The 16,250-nt window shown below is 39.4% G+C and overlaps 1 protein-coding gene across 1 annotated transcript; it reads right to left on the bottom strand.

The window, feature by feature from the left end:
- Positions 1 to 1,494: 1,494 nt before the first annotated feature.
- Positions 1,495 to 15,765, bottom strand: LOC119427615 (TOG array regulator of axonemal microtubules protein 1). The gene is made up of 23 exons (XM_037695251.1): positions 15,597 to 15,765; positions 12,664 to 13,849; positions 10,369 to 10,429; positions 8,805 to 8,933; positions 8,465 to 8,722; positions 8,089 to 8,354; positions 7,787 to 8,010; positions 7,459 to 7,559; positions 7,217 to 7,381; positions 7,054 to 7,122; positions 6,369 to 6,487; positions 6,104 to 6,275; positions 5,673 to 5,891; positions 5,272 to 5,392; positions 4,948 to 5,053; positions 3,380 to 3,615; positions 3,120 to 3,278; positions 2,862 to 2,988; positions 2,659 to 2,774; positions 2,381 to 2,564; positions 2,039 to 2,258; positions 1,853 to 1,939; positions 1,495 to 1,765 (listed from the first exon to the last, which is right to left on the bottom strand). Exons 2-23 carry the CDS (start codon positions 13,696 to 13,698, stop codon positions 1,512 to 1,514), a joined length of 4,428 nt encoding a protein of 1,475 aa, XP_037551179.1. The 5' UTR covers positions 13,699 to 13,849; positions 15,597 to 15,765; the 3' UTR covers positions 1,495 to 1,511.
- Between the last annotated feature and the right edge of the window lie 485 nt (positions 15,766 to 16,250).

The raw sequence follows: 16,250 nt of genomic DNA, 5'->3' as shown, positions 1-16,250 counted from the left end.
GGTGCTCTTCTCTACAACAAATGCATCTTGCATCTTAAACGGTTTGTCTCGTATGAATATAAGCTTGCACTGTATAACAAGTCATAATAAGTTTTAAGTGTTTTGTGTTGTCGTCATTGCAAGTTCCCATACAATGACAAAATTGTTTCTCTGCATTTAACCCATCGCACCTGGGATACACCCAGGTGGAGCAGTGGGCAGCTATTGAGCGCCCAGGGAGCAATTGGGCATTGGGTGTCTTGCTCAGAGACACCACAACATGGGAATGGCTGGGAGTCGAGCCGCGTTCCCAACCATGATCCTTGAGGAACGCCATCCTACATGTTTTAGTTGTTTTCCTGCTCCAACACCTGTTTAAGTGATTTTATTACTTCAAGTTCTGCCAAAGCCTGCTAATCACCCGTTCATTTAAATCAGGTGTGCCAAAGCAGGAAAACAATCGAAACATGCAGGATGGTGTTCCTCAAGGACCAGGGTTGGGAACCACTGCGTTTGGTGGTACTTCAAGAGCTTAGTATAAACTGAGGGGGAACTCATTACATGTTTCAAAATCACAGCTTTACTTGAAGGTTATTTATCGTTAAGGAGTTGATTATGAAGGGGAACGTTGCTAATGTGTGTGACATCAAACGTTTCCAGTCCTGAAAGGAAGCACACTGAAGTTAGATTTAGAGAAATAAATCTGTTTATTCATATACGTCTTTCCTCTTGTTCACAAAGCATTTAAATATAATTTAACAACAGTTGAATTAAAAGGCTATTAGAAGACTGGCACGATACTGAGAAAAAAACAGACCAGGCTTCTCAATGTTTCTCAGGCAACAACTAGAGTAAAACTCCTCTTCTTTTTCTTTCCTGCTGCTCCCCCATGAAGGTGCAGCAAGTAAAACCAAGTTTGATCTAGGCATTAGTGTACGCACACATTTCATTGACAAAAATACAGTTTTGATTCTGCCAAATTTGGTCATGCAATAAAACAAAAATGGGACAAACGGTACCAACTCAACACATCATTAAAGACTTTCCAATAGATAAATTATAACTGAAACATCGTACACGACACTAATACTGTGCAAATACACAACTGAGCTGTTCCAAAATGCTTTGTACTAATATTACATAAATCATCTATGACATGTCAAAAATATCACGTCAGCAAAAATATACACCTTTAGGTTCCCTGTCTTCCTCTTTTTTTTGTGCATTTCAGTTTTACATTCTGTAATAGTGTCTGATTTGTCAACAGTACGTGATGGAGGAAAGCTATGACGATAAGCTACTTTTCAAAGTGCAAAGAGAGCAGGCTGTGTTTGTGTAAGACCTGATGTCCACGTGTTACAATGTTTCTGTGCCAGAGGAAATGTCACTGATATGAGTAGGAGCAACTTGAAAATGTAAGGACTTTCTTCTTATTGATATAAAAGTGCAGGCACTATAAGAAATGTGGAACATCTCTTTCTTCAAGTAAGGTCAGTGTTAATGTTCTCTTTCACGTCTGGATTCTGCTTTTCTTAGGATAGGGTCCTCAGGATCTCATTTAGACCTTTGAGGACACTGGCAGGCTGGGAGGCAGCACACTCACTCAGGCTTGGCCCCATCTGGGTGTAAAGGGCTTGGCACAGGTTGGCCGTGGCACCCCTTATGCTGCCGCCTCTGCCATGAACGGTGCCGCTGTGGGTCGAAGTGCCCAGGAGGTGCCATAGTAAGGGCAACACTTTCTGCTCAACCATCTGTGGCTTGCGAGGGTAGAGTTCTGTTACGAGGCCTGGAGATGATAAAAAAAATGTATTCAAAAAGAGATGTCTCAAACACCAGCAGATTAAAGCATTAAGAACTGCTGCACCAGACGAACCTGCAACCTTTTCGATTAGGTCCACCTTTGCTTTACCACTTAAAAATTGTGCCTTGGTGCAAAAAGGCTGTAGAAGTAGAATGTTGTCTGTGAAAGGTAAAAAAAAAAAATAAAAAACAAAAACAACACGGATATCATTTATTACATCAACATTAACTCTAATTTTCAGATGTTCAAAATGAGTACCGAGATTTAAAGTAAGGGCATCGATAGCTCCGTTAGCAGCAGAACAGATGGCATTATTCTTGGAGTTGAGGTGATTGTCCACGATTGCTGGGACCAGGATGTTGACAGCTTGGGACAAGCTGTCCTTCAGCAAATAAATGATTTTCTGCAGAGACTCCAGGGCGTAAAGGTTAACCTTGCTGTTGGACTCCTGCAGTCTGGCTTTGAATGCATCAAACACCTACAAGACAAGAAGCAGAGGGAGGAGCATTCAGTCTGTTAGTCTATTCACTTAAAAAAGTATTGCATGTTAATAATTAAGAACCAAAACAATGCTTGTTATTACAAAATGCTTGCACTAACTGGGAATAGACTATTGATGACCATGTTGGGGTTGTGTTCACAGTCAGCCACCAACTGGTCGATGCCTTTGATCCGCTCTCTGAAGTCCTTTGAACCCAACAGACCTGAGATCTGCTTAATGTACTCCGTTTTATCAGCAATACTTTGTGTCTGATATTTGCAGCTGTAGCGGCTATTCGACTCCCTGCAGATGATTGAAAAGCATTGAAAGTTTCGATGTAAATACATGCGAGTATATTTTAGTTCATGACAGTTTGTAATTTCAGATCTGTACCCACTTGTTGGTCTGATTGTTTGGTTCTCCGTTGAGAGATGAAGCCCTGACCGTCCCACTGCCTGGAAGGGAGCGTCTCCCTCTGGCCGACTGAGTGTCTTGGGCCATCTCACCAAGGCCCTGAAATCCCAGCAACCTCCAGGTTAGATAGATGTGTTTGAGGCTTCTTATTAGTAAATCTTGCTGTGCTACATATAGAAACTATACCTTTGTCTTGAGAGTTATAAGAGTGTCTTTAACAGTCTGCAGGTTTTTGGTAGGAATATATTTCTCCAAGATCTTGTCAAAGTCAGAATAAGATGACAACGACAGCAGCATTCGACGACCAAAGTACCTGTTGGGTGAAACGGTGTCTGAAAATATTCCTGGTACTTATGTTCTTATATGGGGAAAAAAAACCAAATAAACTTATAAGTCTAAACTGGCTGTAAATATTAAAACAGAGCGACATTTAACCTTTCATACCTGGTTTCTTGGGAGGAGTCTTGTGTAAGTTTAGTGATGGCAGGTAAAATTCTCTCTGTGAGATCTTTGTTTCCTGACAGGAGTCGTGCAGCACCAACCTTCTCTACCAGATTAGCCAGATGTTGAGCTGCACACTTCCTCACCACTGGATTAAGGTGACTGTCAGCAAAGAAGAAACCGGATAAGCAATCAAACAATACGCATTTAAATGTTACAATCAAATCTGGTGAAAATGTATTTTTTTCAGTTTGTATCAGAACCTCAGTCCTCCAGTTAGTAAAGCAGCAATGCAACGAGTCGGGGTGCAGTGCTGCACCATGCAGACCAGTGCTGCATCCACATCCTGCCTAATGAAGGCATTACTCTCCCCTGCCTTATGCAACAAAGCTTTAACTGTCCCCTCCAGTTCCTGGTCCATAGCCCTCTGCAGATGTGTGTACAGGTCACCAAGTGTACACACTGCAACCCTGGACACGCCTGATCGCAGGTTCTTCACCTAAAAGAAAGAACGACTTCATTTATTTATTGAAAAATAAAGGTATTTAAGCACAAAACAAAACAACAAACGAGTAAAAAAATAATTTTCTGTGACAGCCTAAAGATGACTATACATTTTTAAATTTGATATATTTATTACTCAACAGCTAATAGGTTTTATTCCAAATAATTGTTAAAAAAAAATTGTCTGAGCAGTTGTTTTAATCACCTACAGATGGCAGAAAAGCAGCAGCAAACGGGCAGTGAGGAGGTGATGAATTTGTCTAACAGTTGCAAATTGCTGATAATTTAGAGATTTGGCAACGCTATCATGTTCGTGGTTTTCACCTGAAGGAGTGATATATGTAAATTACCGACTTTGTGAACAAAAAGAACATTTATATTTCATCCAGGGCAAGAGGGATGACATCTTACATTATGTAGGACATAAAGCTTTGTTCTGTCAATGTTTGAATGAACATAATTAGTGCCAACAAGTCCAGGATTTTCTGTTCTAGATGTTGAAAGGTCTCTGCTTTCAGATGGAAGATTAATAAAATTCAATTTTGGGAAACTTTTTTTTTAATCTTAAGCCAATATATATCCGACCAAGTGTTTTCTCTGATGACATTTGAACAAACCACTGTATTTTTCGTTGTATAAGTTGCATTTTTTTCACATAATTTGCATGCCCTGCGACTTATATGCTGAAGCAACATATTTATGGATTTTTTCCCATATTTATAAACCAAATTTTGGTTGAGATATGACCGTTTTCATTCATTCTGACTGAAAATATTGAACACTACCATTTTTCAGCTGCTAGATGGCATCAGAGTTGTATGGCATGCCGTTGTGTCAAGTAATAGGTACCAGTGGCTATTAATGACACAGCTGGCTTGCCACAGCCTGCCACTTTCGTCCAGCTCACTTGGAGCAACTGTCAAATCAGCTTCATTTCGCTGCGCTGCCCCAGTGAAATGCAGCTAATGTGAACACTGAAGTGCATTTATTAAGTAAAAGTTAAACTGAGACACACCTTTGCTATAATTTCGAGCAAACAAATAATTGTTTTTCAGTGTTAATCTTGTTAAAATCCTCCCGCGCACGCTCTCGCGGCCACCATTTGGCAGCCAATCAAATTATGGCACAACACCGGCCCACATTTTCGGTTTGTCAGTGGTGACGCGTAATAGATGCGACGTATTTATGGATTTTTCCACTTTATTAGACATTTTTGGACTGATCTGACTAATAGGGTGGTGCGACGTGTACGGCGGAAAATACGGTACATAGAAATTGAATAGACAACTGAAGTTATTAGCAGCAAAGCAGGACAGAACAATGTTACCTCTTGAGTGAGAAACAGACAAACTTCATGCAGCCGGCTTTGAAGCGTGTCTGAGTGGTTGTAGGCCAGAGAGCGCAGGAACTTTAGACCCTCAATCTTCTTTTCCCTAAAAATAATACAAACATGAACCAAGGACATTTCTTTATTTGCTGTTAAATTTAACAAACTTTAAAAATAGTTGGATAGTATGTTTTTTCAAAATGTTTATGAACCTTTTAAATTGTCAAAAGTGAGAAACTTTCCTTCAAATGAACGCTTATGCCATGACTGAAACCTTAGATGAGGGTTTTAAGTATGACTGCAGGAAGATGAAGCGTTTCTCACCAGTCCTCTGAGCTCAGCAAGTTGAAACTCTGAGTGAGCGCCAGGTCAGGCTTTGAAAAGGGGCAAAGGTCTGGAGGCTCTGAGAGATTCTTCTTTCTTATTGTAGCATGGCACAGTTCATCTAAATGTGCAGCCAGACACCAAACAACACAGCATTGTTACATCTCATGTTACATCTCAAAAAGTCCGAAAACAAGAAGTGAATGTAGGCAGCGGTACACTGACAATAGTTTGTCAAAACAAAGCATTATTAAACAAATGTATAGTTGAACACTGGTTTTCCAATTAAATATCAAACATTTTCTTTCTGTTAAAACACTGCTTCATCTATTTATAACGTGGCCGGACTGTGATCAGTCATCATGACATGTATGATGTTTTAGTCTCTTCGATCCACAGACCTGAACTGTGAGACAGTGAAGGTCGGGTTCTGGTGAGGCTAGGCGCCCTTCTAAGACGGGACACATTTTTTGGGTTGGGAGGCACTGCAGGGGGACTTGGTTGGTGGGGTGGAGTTAAACACTTTCTTGGACTTTGAGGTCCCGGAGGACTGGTGGGGGATTCATCAGAGAGAAGGTCCGCTTTGGTAGATGTCAATATGCTGTCATTCAGAGGTAGATCTAAACGTGAAAACATCAATCATTTAAGTTTTTGTTTACAAATATATATATATATATATATATTTTTTTTTTTTAATAATTATAGTCAGAATATGCTATATGAAAAAGATGCATTTTAGACTAATCAAATATAGTGGGTTATAGGGAATTTATTAATAATTTTTAAAGAAATAAGGAAGATACTTGATTTTAGGTGCTAAAACATGTCCCACCTTTTATGATCAGTTCTTTATTTTGTTCTGTAGACGAATCAGAAAGCATCTGTTTGACACGAAGGCGAATCCTCTCTTTTGTTTTGTCCTCTTGGCCTGACTGTCCCTCTGGTTGATCGAGTCCTTGTTGCCTTGTTTTATCCCGACCAGTCCTCAGATTTTTCACCCTCCCCTGCACATTTCAGGGAAAACAAATTTAAACTCCAGTCATTTGAACCTTTCAATGAAGTAGTGTGACTCGACATTTGTTCAAAGTGTGACTAACTTTAGCCCCATGTGGACGTGGGCTGTTGTCGCTGTCAAGCTGACTGCTGTAAATGCCTGCTGAGGGATCAGTGGAAGGTTTGGCTGCCAAATCACCCTGCTCGAGTGACAAAACGACTCCTGGAGAGGTGGAGGAAATTGAGGTGCTCAACATGCCTACAAAGATGAGGGATGCTCTCATAACTTAAAATCAATTTGATGCACGAGTGAAAAGATACACACTGCAACGTGAACAAGTAAATAAAAAAGGCTATTTTTAATAGCCATGATTCTGTTATATGTTTAAAATTGTCATTTTTTTGTGCATGTACAATGTTTAATCTTATCTCAGCTAATCAATATGAAGAATTGTTCTTTTTGGAGGGAGGATGTAAAGAAATAATTCTAAAAAAGTTAAATCTGGTCCTCTGGACATTCAAAAAAACAAAACAAAGCAAATCAACAAAAAATGTAGAAACGTTTCGTCTCTCATCCGAGAGACATCCGCAGTCAGGACCAGATTTAACTTTTTTAGATTTTTCTACCTGGATTATTGAGCATGCATCAGGATAAAAGAAATAATTGTTTTCATAAAAAAAGACAGAGCTGCAGGAGTGTAAAGCATAAAAAGAAGCTCTTAATATTATTATAATCTATTCTAGTAGATTTTTTTTTACTTAAAGCCTAATGGATCAGCAGAAACTGACCTCTTCCTATCACTCCTTCAGGCATGTCTGCACCAGGTGAATTCCTGCTGTTGTTGTTACTCTGGGATACTAAAATTTAAAAAGACAGAAATGGCAACTCTTTGAAAAAGTACACACAGAGTATATACAGATTTTTTTTTTCTGTTTGTTGAGGCACACTGACCTTTAGCAAGCTTTATAGCTCTGACTGAATCCTGGACGGCTGATTTAACTAGTGGAGGGGACAAACCCATGTTCTCTTCCTCAGTTTTGATTGTTCCGTTGCAACAAGTAACCCTCTGCCCAACGACACCCACCTCGGATGTCAGCTCATTTCTCTGGTACATTCCTTGAAAAGATAGAAAATAAAGTCCGATGGAGAACAAAACAGCATAACAGGCAGAACCCATTTAACTTATTTTATACCTTGAAGACTACTGAAGTCCATGGATACAGAAGACCTCAGTGTTGCAGAAGGCACCCTTGCAATGCGAGGTTTCATTACAGAAGAGGCAGAATTTCTAGGACTGTTGACAGACATGAAATATATGCAGGGAAATTAACTGCTTTGCACAGTATGAAATGTGATCAAACTTTTCAGTCTGTCTGTGACATTTAATATTTAATGCAGCAAAAAGAACGTTACGTTATATTCCAGCATAAAGTAAGCCTTGTTCAAATTACACATAACCCAGGCAGAGTAACAAGTTATTAAATAATAAATGAAAGAGGTGACAAAATGGGGATCTCTGACCTGGTTTTCAAGCCACTGAAGCTTGAGTTGGCAACTGAGATCAGACTGGAAAGTCCACTCTCACTCGCTGAGCTGGTAAGCACTGGAGAGGTGTGTAATGGTGAGTCTAGACCCAAGTCCAGCTTCACAGCTGAATCTGGGCTGTCTGGATCTAGATTATTGTGGCTCACTTTGGCCCTCTTCTTGGCAGCGCTATTCCGCAAAGAGCGTAGGGAGTTCAGCATCTGCGAACAACATTAAAAATGAGTACAACGATCACCTAACTTTAACAGTGTGGACTACAGACACACAGTTTCTCTGACCTCCTGCATGTCCAGGGGTTCATCTTCCTGAAGATCTTGCCAAGCACCAATGCTATCAGAGTCCATCTGCAGGTTCTGAGGGCTGGCTGAAGTATTGGATTTTTGACCATTATAACCTTTATGACCTTGTTCTGCTGGAGGGAAAACTGGTGAGATGGAGAAGGTTGCTCTGGTGTTGCTCAGAGCTCGCCTGAAGGATGAGGTGGAAGAGGAGCTCACGAGAGGGGCTCGAAGAGGCCTGGGTGAGCGTCTGCTGGAGAGCTCTTCTAGGATAAGCAAGACAAAAACACAGCTAACCCCAAACATAGACAAAACATTTTAAATTCCACTGAGAAATAGGCACACATGAATAGTTGTGTTACTATATTACCATTACCTGTGCCTGCGGTCTCTGACCAGGAGCTAGTTTCTCCCCGATGAGGGCTGTTCTCTCTCTTGTAGGGCCAGGTGTTTGACATGGAGACAGGAGAGTCTGCATGATGATGGGACAGTGTTGGAGTAAGCATGAGCCCTGTGCATGTAGCCAGAGGGTAGGAGGGCAGAAGGAAGGAGCCAGGCGTGGAAGGGTTTGAGGGGAGGGAAAAAGTTCGCTCAACACTGGGGTTCCTTGAGAGCATACGTCCTTTGGGTGTCACTATAAGATATTGCGTTCACAAATCAAACAAAAACAATAACTTTAAATATATAATAAATAAATTCAAGTAACGACTCCTTACCAACATCTGTGTTGGTAAAGCTTTTGGTTTTAAAAATATCAGCGTCTAAGTTAAGGCTTCCACTTCTTCTGAGATTTGCTGGGGTCTCTCTCCTTCTGGAAGGCTGGGGCTTCTCTGGCTCTGCAGAACCTAGACAGAAAGTGCATTTTCACTAAAACACAAATGCAAAGTAGGGTTTCATCATGTTATCTACAAATCAAAATCACAACGAGCTTGAATATAAAAAGTTACACTGCAAAATGTGCAGTTTTAAGCAACGCAAACTTGCTCAAACCTGACTTAAAATGAAAGCAGCATTGAAGGAAAGTATGTCGCCCACTGCCTTGCACCCAAAGTGTGTGATGGGGATGAGCCTCAGGTACTACCACACCAAACTTTAGCTTAAAATCTGCAAAAATGTCTGCGTTGGAACCATTTTTATGTTTGCTACTTGCTATTAGGTGTGGCGGCCATAGTGAATCAGGCTGACTTCGAAAGTTTTTCAGCTTCAGATGTACAGTATATCCAGTGATTACTTTCTAACAGTTTAATAAAAAGTCTCATAAGATATTTTTCTAATAGACAAGTGACCATGCACATAAAGACACAGATACATAATTGTCCTCCTTTCAACGCAGTGAGCGATGAAAACATGGAGTGCTGCTAACGATTTGTGTGAGGAATAGGAATGGTAAATGGACTGCACTTATAGCACCTTTCTATCTTATCGAGATATTCAAAGCTCTTTAAACTACAATCTGTGTCCTCATTTACCTATTCATACAGCAATCTACTATAGCTATACAAAGATTAATCAGTGCTTTACACTACATTCATACACCAATGGGAAACACATCGGGGCAATGAGGGGTTCAGTGTCTTGCCCAGGGACACTTCAGCATGTGACTGCTGGTGGAATCGAACCCCCAACTCCTGCATTGCAGGACAACTGCTTTAACCACTCAGCCACAGACGCAGTGTTGGAGTAAACATGAGCCCTGTGCGTGTAGAATAGGAGAAAAAATAAAAAAATACTCACAAATATGGAATGTAGCAGAAAGCTACCGGTAACTTTGCAATCAATATGACAAAAATATCAGAAGATCAAACAGACCTGTATTTTACAAAGAAAATGGTGATGCCCTGTACTGAGCCTTAACCTTGTTGTTATGGGTTCTAATGTTACAGAAAAGCTGGAACATTCATGCAGTTAAATGTATCTCTCAGGAGGTTCTTCTCTGGTGTTGAGTGTCTTGAAATCAGTGGTATATTAGTAAAAGTCTACCATGTATTTATTTATTTATTTTCAGTTTGTGGACAATTTCTGTAATTGGTTTGATAGTCCTAATTTCCCACTTTGCCTCCTCTGTCACAGTGCGAGACTGGTATGGCCAAGCAGCTTTGAACTTCTCTTATCTCAGAGCTTTTAGTGGCATTTGGAATGGTGACTCCTTTAACTCAGTATGATAATCCAAATTAAAACTGCTCTAAATTGAGTCAAGCTAAAGTTGACCATGACAGTCAGTCATCTGTGTTAGTCTCACGCACGAGGGGTTGAAATGTTAAGAGATCTCCTGGCACTTACTGAAACTTGGTATGTAGGTCTCTGGCTTCGTAGAATGAGGTAAGTAATCCTCACTTGACACCTAGAATCAGGCAGAAGTACAATTATTTTAAAAGCAGCAGCAATATCAGCTACAGTTCAAGTAACTAGCCTAACCATAAACACAACAAGGGCTTCTGTGTAATTCCATCCTATAGACTAAACAAAAGGATGTAGATACATATTTCAAACAAAATACTGCAATCTGTGGGTGTCACTTCCATGTATCTGCTGGATGTAAAGCCTACAGTAAACGTAAATAAGATGCAAAATCACATTTAAGACAGATTCAAATAAATGTATGCTTTTCCATTTTTGAAATAAAACAGTAAAACTGAACTCCCATAGCCTACAATCAGATCAACACCCACTGCAGAGCACTTGGGGTGAGTGCAATCAACAGCAGAGAATTAAACAAGCTTTTTTTTTTTACACCCTGTGATATAACCAATTATGTTTCATCACCTCTCCAGTATGTGCTTTCCATGTTACTGGTGTTGCTGGGAAACAGATATCCCTGAAAACAGAAGTTTTTTTCTTTTCCAAATGAGGTGTGAGATGGAAAACAGTTGACAAAACTATTTATAAGAAATACCTCGTAAAACAAAGCTACATGCCACAGCAAATGGATACTTGTAAATAAAGCAGATGGTGGCAGACGTATCCTGTTTCTAAACTTAGATAACAACAAATATTACTTGAATAGCTATAAATGAATACTGTGACTACAAGGCATATTCTCAAAATAGTTTCTGCTCATCTTTGCAGCAAGTGTTGATGTGCAAGAAAATGAGTCATCCAATGTATTTCCAGCAGGTATAGTGCCAGGGATACTGCAAAGTGTTATACATCTTTCTGTTTATCCCACGTATTAGAATCAAATATTTCAACTGCATTCCTAAAAATAAATTATGTGTTTAAGGATGCATGCATGACTCATACATGTAAACAGAAAATTAACAAAATAGGATAAACCCCTCCCTCAGTGCTGCTGCTCTCGAAAATTGACTCTATATTTAGAGATTTTTCACCCCAAACTGTCTCTGAGGAAAGTGCTACCACGAAGACTTTCTTGCTCTGTACACTTTCTTCTCACGTAAAAATACACTCTGAATGAGTCAAACCACATTTTAAGTCTTTAAATTTATTAGTCAACAACATTTTTACTAAAGCCATTATGATATTTTGTCTATGAATAAGAATAGATGAAGAAGATGCAGCCGACAAGTGATGAGATCGGTTTTGAAACCTCTTCAGTAAGATGGATAAGAACACTATTGTCATTCGCACCTCATGTGGTACATGTGGTGGAGCGAAATTATGTACACAGGGTCCCAGTTACATCCAACAATAAAATTTATAAATTATGTCAATTAATGGGCTAATTTATGTCATTTCCTGAAAATAGTGGTTTCCAGTCATTTGTCTAAAACCATCTGCAAATTTTCCATTGTCACTTGAATTGACTGTATTCATTCATTCAACCTTTATTTAAACAGGTTAATCCCATTGAGCCTCGGGGACTCAATTGCAAGAGACACCTGATTTCTTAACAAAGAATGATGACAACAGTGAATAACAAAGACAATGATTGACAGTCATAAAATAGGCATAGGTTCACAAATTTAAGTTTCTCTCTCTTTTTTAACAAATCAAAACAAAATAGCAACCAAAAGGACAATCAAGAGGAATAGTAGCAAAAAAACCAGCTAGATTATAAGGCGATTTAGAACACTAATAACAGGAACATGTCTGCAGTGGTTTTTGCCAGGAACTTAACAGATGTTTAAAGTCACTTAGAGAGGTCAAGGCCGAGCGCTTCAGGTCTTTTTGCAAGTATGTCTATAAGATCTGAATAAGATATCTGAATAGCAACAATAAAAATATATATAATAATGCCATCCTAAACCACAGTTTAACTCATTTGAGGTGATTTTTGTCTGTTTTGAAAAACTCATACACTAGCACTTTTTTATATATGAAATATCTCAAATATCCACAAAGATAACTATTCCTTGAATAAACACTCGTTGCATTTCCTTCCTGTAGAAGTTTGCTGAGTTCCTATTTTTCTCCATAAGATGTTTTTTTTTCCTTAATGAAAAAGTGCTAGATTTGCACTTTTTTTCAGCTGCTTACTTCAGATTTATTTTACTAGTGGCTTTTACCAAAACAATATAGTCAGCTATCAAAAACAAAAAGCAAAGTTAATTGAATAGTAATTACAATGAGAGAAACGTGAGAATATGGTGATAGGCCAATGAGGACAAAGCTCACCTGTTCAGAGAACTTGCCGTTAAGTGTGCTGTACTGTTGCTGCTCGCTGTCAGTCGATGAGAAGCTTGATATCTCCCAAGGTAGTTTGTTCTTCCCTTTGCCTGCACTGACGATTCTTCTTTGAAGTGGTAGGTCATCGGTGAGAGAGCCTAAGCTGCCGTACCCATACAATCGGTTGCTGTCTGGCTCTGCTTTGTAGCTCCTGGCACTGCTTATCCGCCCTCCATTTATCACCCAGTCCAGATCCGCTCCAGAACCGTACTGCACTGAGGACCACTGTCCAGGTTTGGGCACCACCAAACCATACTCCACAGTCCCCTCCGAGGTTAGTTTTGGAAGAATGTGTCTGGTTCGTCTCGCCTGTACAGCTGCCATCAGACCCTCTGCATCCTCGTTAAGTTCTACCATGTCCACAGCTTTCATTAGCGGCTGCTTTCTCCCTGTGTCCAGGCAATGGTCAAAAACAGCAAACAGCTCCAGGGCAGCGTGGCGGACCTTCCTTTTACTGTCTGCTAAGTAGGGTGCAACCTCAAAACAAAGCTTGGGAATGTTGAAGTCTTTCCTCGGATGAGTAAGCATAGCTGCCATGATGATGTTAAGGACATCTTCCCGAACTCTAGAGTTTTTGTGTTTCAAGTTGCCAATGACGAGATCCAAAACCTGCTGCGGTGGGACGGTTTTCATCAATTGTTGAAACACATTAAGGTATTCATTCCTGGTGACAGCACGAGTGTCACCAAGAACCTTAAGGGCAACTAAAACAATATGTTTCAAAAATTTATCTACACCCGTCTCTAACTTCTGAATTAGTAAGTTTAAAACTTTTAAGGTGCCATAGAGCACTTTAAAATTACTGTCATCTAGAAGTCTTGGAAGAAAATTGATGAACTCCTCGATACTAGCAGATGGGACCGACTTGATGTCCACTTCTGAGAGGATATGTTTAAGCTTTTCCACCCCATTTGTGCGATTCTGGTAATTCCTCAGGTCCAGAAGCTGGTCATGTAACTCTTGAGAGATCAATCCAGGTATCATTATTAGTGGTCTTTTGGATGTGTCACATTGGAGAATCGAAGGAGGCAAACAGAATCCAACGAGGACAGAAATGTTCCTCCCCTTTACTTTGTGCTTTCATCTTTGGCAGATGGTGATGGAAAACTGCAGTCCTGTGTGTCAAGCTGTATGACTGTAACACACGGAGAGAATAAACAGTCAATGCAACACTCAACTACAGAGGTCCTGAAGAAAAAACACCACACAAAGCAACAAAACAAAAATAGAAACAAGAGACAAGAGAAATAATGCGAACTAATAACAAGAGTTGATATTTATATGGTGTCCTTGATTGTTCTCGAAACTTAAATAGTTTGTTACATTAAATTTACGTTTCACAGAATATCTCATTAAGCCTACAAAGCACTGAGAAATCACTGAATATGTAAAGTAATAACTCACCACACAAAGAGAAAATATGCAAAAAATATTTTAATTATTTTTAAAAAGCTATAAAATTTTATGTTAAATGATTTGCTTTAAAACAGTTGTGTAAATAAATGTAAATAGTACAAAGTACAGTGAAGGCCTAAAATACTCCTAAATTGTTAAGTTACTTTAATGATATTTATTATTTATTAATTGTTATTATTGTTGTAGAGTCAGAGAGATTTATTTGTCATACACACTTCATGTGGTACATGTGGTGGAACGAGATTATGTACACAGGGTCCCAGTTACATCCAACAGTAAAATGTAAAAAAATAAAAATAAATCAGCAATAAGATCTAAGATATGAATTAAGAAAAACATAAACTAAATATACACTAAGCACTAATAGCATAAACACAATAAAATCAATATGCTGAACAGCAGCCTGAACATGAGTCAGTGTGAGCAGATGTGCACGAATGAACACAGCAACATGAAACAGATCAGCAGCAACATGAAACAGATCAGCAGCAACATGAAACAGATCAGCAGCAACATGAAACAGATCAGCAGCAACATGAAACAGATCAGCAGCAACATGATGTGATTTTTTCCACAGTGATTATTCTGGTTAGAAATTCATGAGTTTAACAGCCTCAGGGTAGAAGCTGTTCCTCAGTCTAGTGGTTCTACACTTAATACTCCTTAACCTTCCTGAGTGGAGCAGAGCAAAAAGTGTGTGTGCTGGGTGAGTGTGGTCCTTCATGATGCAGGTGGCCCTCTTCCTGCATCTAGGTTGCATCTAGAGGTGTAATGTCTGTGATGGTGGGGAGGCTGACTCCAACAGACTTCTGTGCAGCCTTATTATCCAATTCATATTTTTAACTTTGTATTTGCAGTACTCCTAAATTTAACAAATAGTGCTTCTCTACCAAACACCCTGAAAAATATAGGCAACACACCCAAAAAAATCAACAAAAGAAATCTAACTTATAAAAAATGGTAACAAAAATAAAAACAAATAAATTACTTTGTAAATGTGGCGTCCAAAAATGGCCATTTTTTGCAGTTTCTCGTGTATTTACTAAGAATTTATTTGTATTGAAAATATATAAATGTATATTTAATTACTGCACTTTGTGTTGTTGCGTTAGCATCAGTTTAAATTGTTGTGCTTTGCTCCTCTGGAGCATTCATTAAAGGTCCAGTGGTATTTCTCGTTCAGCATCTGACAACACAATTTAAGTAACAGCTCCTTAAATTCATAAAACATACACGGATGAGTACAACCACTTGTGGCTCTCGGTTTTTTTTTTTTTTTTTTAACGAACTGGTTCAGGTAGCTTGTACTGTCAGAAAATGCCTCCAGTAAGAACAATTTCCAGTTATCTAGCAGACGTTTATCTGCATTATTAGCCTCGGTATTTAGCGCTGGAACAGCGTGTCTTACGCTCATTTTGACCGTGTTTAGTGCGAACTATCTGGGCGAGCAAAGTTAGAAGACGAACCTTTAATTTTTCCCCCTGGCCCTCCTCGAACACCATGGAAGAAGAAACTACTGCTCCGTCGTCGTCATGTCAGGCGGCGGCAGCGACGGTTCGGTCCACAAACGGAGACATGTCTTCTTCTTTCAGCCGGGTCTGAAAGTGTTGACTGTTTGGAAGCTGTATGGAGGTATTCGCCTCGAAAGGAGCCCCCCCAACACACACACACGCAGCGAGGCAGCAAAATGGCGAATGCATGTAGCAAACTGAGCGCTTCCATGGTGACGCGCGCGAGGTCCAAGCTCCTCGAGGCGGAAACATCATCATCATCACTACAGAGCTGCGGCAGGATGAAGAGCAGCGAAGAAAACACGTAGAACAAAATATAAAAATTTAATTGAAAGAATTATATTTTTAAGTAATTTGTGTTTTATACTTGGCGCGTTTCGTGTAGTTTTTATAACTTAAAAGTACCTTTTTATACAATCAGAATTTTTCTTCATTTCCATAATGGTCAAAGGAATTCATGCTTTTCAACTTGTTTATTTGCTCTTTTGTCTCTGTGTACCATTTATATAAAACCCAACTGACGAGAAAACATATTTTATTATTTAAATGGTAAAGTTATGTGAATTTAAAGGGGAACTATTTTGTCAAAATGTCATATTCTGTTTTTTT

This window comes from Nematolebias whitei, chromosome 21, assembly GCF_014905685.2.
Source record: "Nematolebias whitei isolate Nwh7 chromosome 21, NemWhi1, whole genome shotgun sequence".
Classification (NCBI taxonomy): Eukaryota; Metazoa; Chordata; class Actinopteri; order Cyprinodontiformes; family Rivulidae; genus Nematolebias; species Nematolebias whitei.
This window is presented reverse-complemented; position numbering and strand designations above follow the sequence as displayed.

What these genes read in the sequence shown, in the direction of transcription:
- LOC119427615 (XM_037695251.1), bottom strand. Translation starts at nt 13,698, where the DNA reads ATGATACCTGGATTGATCTCTCAAGAGTTACATGACCAGCTTCTGGAC. An exon ending in TAAAGAACTGATCATAAAAG is followed by an intron (nt 5,892 to 6,103) that starts GTGGGACATGTT and finishes TTTCACGTTTAG; the next exon opens with ATCTACCTCTGAATGACAGC. An exon ending in TCATCAATAGTCTATTCCCA is followed by an intron (nt 2,259 to 2,380) that starts GTTAGTGCAAGC and finishes CTTGTCTTGTAG; the next exon opens with GTGTTTGATGCATTCAAAGC.